Source organism: Besnoitia besnoiti, chromosome X, assembly GCF_002563875.1.
Source record: "Besnoitia besnoiti strain Bb-Ger1 chromosome X, whole genome shotgun sequence".
In the NCBI taxonomy this organism is placed as follows: Eukaryota; Apicomplexa; class Conoidasida; order Eucoccidiorida; family Sarcocystidae; genus Besnoitia; species Besnoitia besnoiti.
In genome coordinates this window covers 804,845-814,712 of record NC_042365.1, presented here as the reverse complement: position 1 = coordinate 814,712, position 9,868 = coordinate 804,845, and the positions used below count along the sequence as shown (strand labels likewise).

Below are 9,868 nucleotides of genomic sequence, written 5' to 3'. Positions count from 1 at the left end.
CCCTCGCATGCATAGCGCGTCAGTGCCACGTGCTCGATCATGGCTGCCCTCCCCTGCCCCCCCCCCTGCCTCTCGAACAGACGAGAAGAGTTGCAGTTACGGGAAGAAAATGAGTCCATTCTTTGCAGTATAGCTAACCTGACGACTGCGTACGCTGCTGACACCAAAGCCATGCAGCAGAACACCGAGGAGAAGACTGTTCATGTCATCAGCCATCAGGAGCGGCTTCGGGCTTTGAGGTCAGCTCACGAGGCCACCATGAATAAGCTGGAGGTGCGCAGATTGTTCGAAAATAGAGATCCACAGCTAAATCCGGCTTGCAGAGTCAGTATTCAAGCGACGACGCAGACAAGGAACGAATTCGTGCTCTAAGGAAGCGGAAATCAGAGCTGATTGAGGCAAGTTTCCCCACATCGTCCTTCAGACAGCAGCACATACTGTTGGAGGGCAGAACTGCAACGAGCTGCAGAGTCAATTGGCCCGGGAAGGAAATGATCTTGGATCGAACGGGCTTGAAAAGCTGCATTTGGAAGAATCAGCCAAGCGCATAACCTGTGGCGGAAGAAGCCGTCTTTCCCGTAGAGTGAAGACGGTACCAGGAGCCGCACTACAGCCTCCTTCCCTGCTGGGTCAAGTAACTGCTACGCTCGTTTCTGCTGCTACACGCCACAGATGGTCAAACCAGAATTTCTCCTTGAACTGACACCGCTCAGCAGATGAGGCAACTCCAAAGCTGGTTGAGCGCGCTGGCACCAGCGCTGATGGTGAAGCACGCCAGGGGCCTCGCTCGTTACCGGTTTTGCCTACGTCATCTACCATACAGTTGCCCATCTGATTTCCACTCCACAACGCAGTCACTGCGTCTGACAGCAAGAAAAAGCCACAACCCCAAACGCCTTGTCGGCGGACTTTTCCTTCATCGATTTAACAAAATTTGCAGTCCGGGTTTTGCAGGCGGCGCCTGGAACAAATGAAACTGAACCTGCCGACCGAGAGTAACAAACGGATCACTGGAGGAGAATTTATCCCTCAGCGAAGACGTGCAGCCTTCTTCCGATGTTTTGATTTCTTTTCCTTCCGCTTTCTCTTACGCGATTTTTTCTTGTGATCCGAATCCGACGAGCTGTCGCTATCATCACTGTCGTCACTACTTGACGAATCGTTTGAGCTGCTGCCTGCCGCTTTGTGTTTCTTGTGTTTCTTTCGTGCTTTTTCTTCCTTCTTTCGTGCCTTCTTTTCTGCTTTGCGAGTCTTTTTCCACTCTTTGGATAGCTTTGCAGCTACAGACGGTGCGACTTGAACCGCATTTGCCCCGGTGGCATATGCTAGTTGTGGCGCTGCCGCCCGTGCAGTGCGTTCCGCCCCGTCATCTTCAAGCATTTCATACTTGTTGCCTGAAATCGCATTTCACACGCAAACCACACTGCGCACATGGTCTTGACAGTTCCAGCTCTGCCTACCAGTAGTTGCTAACTTGCTGCATCGTCAGCCCACGTGCTGTTACCTCCTGGGTTGTAGCATTCATGTGTCATATGCCCTTTCCTGCATACAGTAGCACAGAAAGGCAACCCGACACGATGATCGCACACCCCTCTGGATCCGCGACGCTTGCAACAAGAGTTCTGCTCGCCGATGACTTACCCTCCACAGCGTTGACATGTGATGTTATACACGGCGTCGAACGTTATTCGTTCTTCTTTTTGCGGCCTCGACCGTGTTCCACTGGTACGTGACAGATTATTTGGGTCATTGTCTGCCCCGTCTTTTTGGCTGATTCCTCTCATGTCTAACCCATATTTGCCGCCTTCGTCCACCTTGGTAACCTGCACAGACGCACACGCCGATAGACCTGGCGACTCTGGGATGATGGACCGATCTATGGAGATGACAGCAGCGACCTGATCTCTCGGGGTGAAACCCGCTGGATGCGCTGCTGAGCCGCATCACTGCATGCTTACCTTAACCCACACTTTGTCACCGACTGCCAGTACGTCATCTACTTTATCCAACTTTTGGCTGGAAATGCACGATATGTGCAGCAGTCCATCCCTATCGAACCCTTCGATCTGCCAACGAGGAAACCGAAAAACAGACAAGTAAATCGTAAGCGTTACACCGTTGCTCCAACATCCAGCTGAAGCAATGACACGTAACGACGATCGGCTCCGAACGCTCCGGCGCCGACCTACCGACACGAAAGCTCCGAAATCTTGTATACGTCGGATGGTTCCTTGGTGAATGGAGTCAAGCTCCGGGGTTTTTATCCCCCCTCCCTCTCCTCGATGGGCGAAGCTTTGACGCAGGGACTCCCTTTCAGTGCCATCATGCTGGTTGACGCTCTTCATGCATAGTCGCAGCTTCCCGTCTTCTTGACTTAGCACCTGACAGCCCCAAGATCCAACGGAGAAAAAACACCCGGTACTGGATCCATCCCGATTCTTTCCTCATACCTATTGTGGGACCATAAAACGGACGGAGAATGCATGACTGGTGGTAATTGGGCAAGCTTTGCGCTGCTGGCTGGTTATGTTCTTTCAGTGATCAGACAAACACCTCACGGACTGACTGTGGACGTACCTTAACCCAGATTTCTTGGCCGACAGCCAAGACGTCCTCGACACTTTCCACCCGTTGGTCAGAGATTCTCGATATGTGAAGCAGACCCTCTCTGTCGAGGTCTGCTACCTCTCGTCGCACCACATCAAAACCACACTCAAGCGGTAACCTCACGCAACATCCCCAACAGTCCGCCCTAGAGACCATGATTCAACACGACACCCCTCCGCTTGACGTGTCTCTCCTGAGAAACGCTCACACAGTCTCGGCAGGCCAATCCTCCGTTCACCGACTCAAGGAGCGGTCTCACGCCAGCTGCTGAACTCTGTAGCGGGCCCTCAGCGAAGGCGAGGCGTAGAAACGCTGGGCAGCGGATGCCGTGTACACTCCAGACACCCGGCAGCTGATGCTAAGCCCCTGTACTGGGAAAAACGGTACCTTGACGAATGCGCCGTAAGACTGTAGTCTCTTGACAACCCCTCGATAGATGTCGGCTGCGGGTGGCTTTCCAGGCGGCCTTTCTTCTGAAGGTTCTCGATCGTATCGAGGATCGAACGCCTCTCCGAACTCGTCGTCGAACATCTTGGAAGAACCTGCGAATTGGAAATACGCAAGGGAAATGGCTCGACAACACCTTGAAGCACTACCGTGAACGTCTGTGGTCGTCGCCGACAACCATCAGTTCACATGCCGCTGTCACGGACGGCAGTTCGGAGATGTGGGTGCTAACAGAAAGTGAAAACAGACACGCACACCAGATACAGGTATGCACTGCGCTGTTTAGGGTCAGCCACTGCGGTCGACGTGTTTAAGTGAGGCAGCGCGACATAAACCTGCGCTCGAAAAAGAAACGCGAGCCGTGCGGATGTGTAGGCGGCGGCAGGCTTGGCGGGAGGCCGCGTCCACAACTCGCCTGCATTCTTCGCCACAGTCCATCGTATCGCCAGCGGACGTGAAGCGCTTACCCCGGCGTCGAACAAGCCTAAAGAGAAGGCAACTGCGCAGGCCAGCTCTACCCGATGGCAAAACGCTTCAATCGACTAGCAGCACGCGCCATACATGCGGCGACGTGGTGAAACCGCTGCTCAGGGACAGCCCCCAGGAACCCAGGCGCGTATCTCCGTGCTTCGTGCATTAGACAGACGCCACACGTGAAAGTGGGTAATTTTGCCTTCTGCAGAACCGAGCCGAGCCAGCCTCTCAGACGCAAGCGGTGAAGCAGACGCATGCGACTGGTTGCGAAATTCCTGTGCGACAGTGCCGTACGACATGCATGCATGTCGTACGGCACCGACACGGGCAACGGAGGCTGCCGACTTGCAAGTCACTGGACGTCCTTACGCAGCGGAAAGGAGACAGGTCTTCTTTCAGGGGATCGAGAAATAGATTCAGTCTCCACCCCCCACAATAGAAGCCGGTTTGGCGACAAGTGTTTAGTCGTCCTCCTCCATTTTCCCGTCCGCGCCGCGGTCCCCGAACGCGTCGAGGTAACCAGCGAGAAGCCGCATGCCTGCTTGCCGGACCAAGGCGCCTCCAGCTGACACTTCTTTCATCTTCCGTTGAGCTGGACTCCTAGGGAACCGCGTCAAGCGTCTGCCCGCGTTTCTTCGCGTGGTCCCGCGGCCGCCCGCCCTATCTTCACGAGAGGAGATTCGCGAGACACCGTCTCCATCCGGGCTGGGTGACGAGACTGAGGCCGGCGAGGCGTGGAGGTCGCCTGCCCGACTCCGAGATCCTGCTTTTGTCTGTGCGTGCCTTCTCAGTAGTAGGTGTCGGCGCACCGCCTCCCCCCCTCTTTGCGAAGATCTGACCGTTGGTTTGCCACGTCGGCGTTCCGGGTTTGAGACTCTACTCTCGTGCTCCATGCTACTAATGTCCGCTCTCTTCATCTCTCACATCACCCGACAGCTTTTCTCTATTTCCTTCCTGTGTTCCTTGCTCATCGTCGTTTGCTCATCTCTCCCTCTGTTCATCCAACCGAGAGACTGTGCCCGCACCCGGGCTCCCCCGGACGTCTCCGCCTTCGTTCCCTCTCGTTTCTTCCTGGCTCGCCTCTGTGCCTCAGCACCTTCCTCCTTCCTCGCATCTCCTTTCTGGTCCGGTGGCGTCTGGCTGTCTTCGTTGCGCGTCGGTTGCTGCCGCCTGAAGAGGTCAGGCCGCCGATGTACTCAGAGCTGGCGGCATTTGGAGCGAGAGCCGGAAACCATGGCGGTGCAGGCTTCCTCTGAGAACGGCGAAGCCGCTCCAGCTTCACAGCGGGGCTCCTCTGCGGGTCGTGCGCAGCACAATCCCCTGCTTCCGCCAGCAGCCCCTCTCGCTTCCTCCTGTCCGCCTTCGCCTTCTGGGCCTTCAGGAGCGAAAGAAGTAACGCAGGGAGACACGTGCACTGACAAGAAACCGCCAACTCTGCAGGATGAGATGGCGGGTCCCTTTGTTTCTCGCCTGGATCGGGCATGTATCGATATGCTCGCCCATATCTCCTCTGCTCCTTCGTCCCCTTCCGCGCTGTCTCTCGAAGGCCCAAATCCCGTTTTCTTGCCCTTCGATGAGGACGCATGCCTGCTTCCCAAGGCTTTAGCGTGGGCGCGAGCACTGCCTTCTGCTGGATCTGCTGACGCGCCTGCGGAACTTTCGTCTTCGGCCGCTTGTCCCTCGCGCCCGGCTCCCTCGAAATCGCAGCATGCGGATTCGCCAGCACTGCCTGCGAGGCCTTCGCGCGAATGCGGACACATTTTTGTGGCTTTGGAGCCTTTCCTGCAGCGCGTTCTGGGGCTGCCCGCGCGCCAAGCGCCGCGTGCCGTCCCCCTCAAGCAGCAGGCACCGTCGGCGTCGTGTCTGCCTACTACCGAAGAGAAAGCAGCGAGTGCGCCAGGAGGCAGTGAGGGGGGAGAGGAGGCGACCCAGGATTCCGCCTCGCGCCTGTTCCCGTATCTGTCGCCTACAGTGCTCAAGCGCGTGGAAGCTCTCCTCGAGAGACCTCCCGTTGGGCTCATCGGCGTTGCTCGCTTCGGCGCTGCCTCGGCTGCCTCGGCTGCCTCCCCTCCTCCCTCCCCTTCTGCGGAGTCCGCTGAGTCGTTCGCCCTTCCCGATGGCGACCCTCAGGTGTTGGTAGTGAGGCCGCTGATGCCTGCAGCGTCGGGGTCGCAGGCGTCGCGGAAGCGCAAGCGCAACGCTACCCAGTCTTCGGGCTCGCCCGCGTCTTCGCCTCCTGCCGCAGCGTCCGCTTCGTTTTCTGCTGAGGCTTCGCCTGACTCAGAGGCAAACTACTCTCCGTTTCCAACGACCTTTTGGCTTTGCGACGAACGCCTGAGGCGGGACATTTCGACTCTGGAGGTGCGAGGGCGCATGAAATCTATTGAAGAGCGGATTCAAGGAGACGAAGAACTGGAAAAGTCCCTCGTCGCAGACCACCTGCGCTACATCGCGATCCGCTGGCTCCTCCTGCCAGTGCCCGTCTTGCGGCACTTTTACTGCCTCGAGGACGCTACCCCAGAGAGGCGAGAGACAGAGGACCCCGGTAACGCGAAGAGGGTGAAGACGGATGGACCGAACGCAGGAAAGGAGCCGCAGGCGGCCCAGTCCCTCGGCGCACGCGCGGAAGCTGAAGAAGGCGACTCTGCGACGCAGCCGTCCGAGCACTGTCGCCTCTGCCGATTGCTTCATGTGCTGAGACAGCGCGGAATCGGAGGCATTGCGACTTTCTCCTCAATGAGGTGTCTACACATGCACTACGGCTTCCACCTCGTTCTTCCGCCGACCACCGTCGGACAGCTCATCGACGAGGAACTCGGCAAACTGAGGGAAGAAGAGGAAGAGCTCGCGTCCCCACAGGCGTAGACAAGATTTCACAGAACTGAGGGTGACATGTGTTTAGGTGTGCCTGCTTTTTCGGGTTCGCCTCGAGAGGAACTCGAGGCCGCCAGGGGACCGATCTGAGGGTGGGGGTCAACGCGCAGATTTTCTTGCAGTAGTAGATGCGTGTAGTGCGCACCTGCTGTGGCGCTGAAATGCTCCGCGAAACCTTTGAGGTGACCAGCGGAAGAAAGGAACTCACTCCAGGAGGCCTGCAGCGCGCCAGTAGCAACGGCACGTTTGCATGTATCTCTCAGTGTGGATTCCTACGCGCATGTATACGTGTGCACACCGCCAATGGCCGCCATGTGTGCACCGGTATGCCTATGCAGAAGGCAAAAATAATAGTAGTAGGCGGACTGAGGGTTCGGGTCTCAACTTTTCCCGCAGTTATGTTGTGGACAAGCTGATAGGGCGACAGCCGACAAACTTCATCATATTGGCAGTGACTGACGGCTACGTGCCGTTGCAGCAGGCTTCACCGGCCTGTTTCTGCCGTTCTGCCGTGCGTCACTGGCGCCATGCCGCATCATCTTGGCAAAAAGTTCTCTCCGTGTTTGCGTAGAATGGAGACAGACAGGCAGCGTGGACGTTCCACACGATTTCATCTTCGGAGTCCACACCTACAAACGAGACCTAACCACGGGAGAACAACCCTGTTGCTAGGTGTAGATCCTGAATTATTAGGCTTGCAAAATGGTGTGTTCGGTGTTACCCGCATTCGGGTTAGATGTATGCCACTGCGCAGCTCGGAAACTAGCTCCTGGGGAAAATCCTCAAACTGCATCAATATACATGAGCATGTTGTAAGTTTGCCTTCACAGCTTGGGTAACGGCACGTTTTGCGTTTAGGCGGTAGAACAAAACTTGGGAATCTTCTGTAGATGGCTTCATATCGGGAATCCGCATCACTTTTCCAAGACTACGGTGGATTCCACACCGAGTGCACTAATGGTCACGGGAAATCAAAAAGAGAACTACCCTTATCACGCTGGCTTTGAAAATAGGACTCAGTACTAAACCAGCAGCACTGCGCTGCCTGAGTGAAGTTGCAGAGAGGGATCTTGACGTTATCTTCTACAGTGTTCAACAGACTGGAACACGCATCAGCCTATCTGTCCTCGCTATGCAAAAGAAGTGACAGGTCTGAGTCCCCGGCCTCCAGCTCGTGCGGCTGTACCACATCGGGGCTGCGGTAATGCTACACGCTTCCGTTGAAAAACATATATAGGGCTTACACCTTTCGTAAGGTAATGAAAATGAGTCCGCTAAACACCCTAGCAGACGTGCTCTAGTAGCAGGCTCGAAGCCGCCTGCATGTCATGAACGGGGAATGGCCCTGACAATTCATAAGCACACATACTGACAGAAACTGTTTCTCACAGAGATCTTCACTGTGTAAGAAAAAAAAACGAATTCATCGGCACTGCAGACCAGCTCGCACACGAAAAAGACGCAGTGAAGCACAGTGCAGACGCTGGGAGATGACAACACGTAATTCTCGATACAGACGGATATCTGCACGGACTTGGTTGCGATTTGATCCTTTGTTTCTTACTTCTGAACATTTGCCTGTCTCCTTCAAATACCGGACGAGGCAATGCCGCTCTATGAACCCGGTTGTACCACATGCAGGGCGATTTCCCCCTTCTTCAGCTTTTCAGCGTGACCTCCCTAGTACTGTCCGCAAATCCGGCAGATTTTTGGACCAGCAGAAAACGATGTTCCCGCTCAACCGCCGTAACAGTTTCCCAAGTCTGATTCGCACAGTTTCTCCTTGGATCTTTGCTACATCAAAAACACTCAATTTCCTATCCAGGCTGCACCACACACACTCCTGACACGCGGCAAACCCATCGGAAGGTAGGCACGATGAGCTAGGAGAGAGAATCGAGGACTGTACATAGGGTATGAGGGCGGATGAGGGGGTATATTCAGAAAAAACGGTCAACTCCGAGACTCGTCCTCTGCACAGCCCAGCACTGCCTGCATCGAGCGACGGCGACAAGCAAACAGCACTATCGCAAGAGGCCGTTCCATCTCGAAAAAAGACTCCACGCTCTTCCGCGGGAATACGTGCCCCCCTCACTGCCGTCCGTAGTCGGTGTTTGCCCTGCCTGTGATTTGCCCACTGGTGTGAGAAGTATCCAGCAGTCAACGCGACAAGGTGGCAGGGTGGGATGAACCTGGCAAAAGACGGAGACCCCGGCGAGGGGTGGGCATCCTCGGAGGAGCAAAAGAGAGGAAACGTACTAGACGGCCTTTGAGAACTTGCTACGCCATAGCGGAAGTAATCTCTGTCGAGATGCGAATTGTCGGACGTAGGTTGAAGATTCTCTACACACGCCCCTGCATACAATTCCGTACGTAGCCCCAGGTCACACGCCGTTTCCAGAAGACCACTCTTTGCTTCTGTTTCGCCATGTAGACCTGGCACTGTACTACTACATTCGGCCGACTCCGTTACACTCTTCCTCGCTCCCTCGTCCGCTGTGCCGCTCTCAGTGTTGCACAGCTCTGCACCATCCATGTACTTGCCTTCCCCGTTGCCACCCGTATCCCGCCTCGCTCGCCTTCCGCGAGGCGAAGACGTTATGACCTCTTCAACGGCTCGGGCCAGAAGCGCTGGCCAAGAAAACGCGCATGCGTCTGTCCTCCTGGAAGCTGCCGCCACGTGATTTTGACAAGGAAAACACTTATGCAAGCGGGGGTGTGCTGGCCCTGGGGAACTGCTGATCTCCTGAGACGTTTCTACGCAACGTGCTGCTCCTTCCTTGCGTGAGTGCGCCTCTGCACCGCCCTGAGATTCATCGTCCGGCTTGCGAAATGCCTGCCATGGTCGCCCTTCTCCATCAGCCGCTTCGTTCCCTTCATTCTCTCTCGCCTTCATATGACCAACCGCCGGCGCTACTTCGTGGTTCTTCTCAGGGAGGCTCTCCAAACAAAAGCCGACATACCGAACGCCGCCCGCCTTCGACGATGCTGACCGCAGATCTTCCTCTGAACCCAGCCTTCCAGAGCGGACATACAACCCGCGTGACAGCCGATTCTTCAGTGACAAAGTGGCGACCGGATCAATATTGTCTACCATCCTGTCTCCCGCCCTCGACTGATTCCTATGTCCTTTTGCACCTCTCTCTCCTTCGTCAGACCTCTGTTCCCCTACGCGCCAGTCTTGTCTGTTGAGTATGAAACCGGTGGCACGCGCCCCTCCTTTCTCCCCTGGTCTTTCTCTCACCCATTCATCTCTTTGTTTCCCTGGCCGCTTGAGGCTGTCGAGCAGTTCAGCCCGCGTAGCGGTGAGACCACGGAAACAGTAGAAGGGGCAGAGCTCGATCAAAATATGCCACAGAGAATGTACAAGCGCATAGTTATCGTTTGTTTCAAAAATGGAAAAAGATACAGCTCCGAGAGCCGCAAGTGAGAGACCCAAGATCAGGCTCGCTGGGTCGGTTACACC

General features: G+C 55.8%; 2 protein-coding genes across 2 annotated transcripts; one reads left to right on the top strand and one right to left on the bottom strand.

Annotated features, from left to right (window-relative positions):
* Positions 1–1,029: 1,029 nt before the first annotated feature.
* On the bottom strand, positions 1,030–3,138 carry BESB_016700 (S1 RNA binding domain-containing protein; the record flags this gene model as incomplete). Its single annotated transcript, XM_029360385.1, has 7 exons — positions 1,030–1,394; positions 1,505–1,542; positions 1,642–1,823; positions 1,959–2,066; positions 2,190–2,381; positions 2,578–2,685; positions 2,995–3,138. The coding sequence occupies 7 exons, from the start codon at positions 3,136–3,138 to the stop codon at positions 1,030–1,032; spliced, it is 1,137 nt and encodes a 378-aa protein (XP_029216361.1).
* Positions 3,139–4,761: 1,623 nt separating this feature from the next.
* On the top strand, positions 4,762–6,393 carry BESB_016690 (uncharacterized protein; the record flags this gene model as incomplete). Its single annotated transcript, XM_029360384.1, has 1 exon — positions 4,762–6,393. The coding sequence occupies one exon, from the start codon at positions 4,762–4,764 to the stop codon at positions 6,391–6,393; it is 1,632 nt and encodes a 543-aa protein (XP_029216360.1).
* Between the last annotated feature and the right edge of the window lie 3,475 nt (positions 6,394–9,868).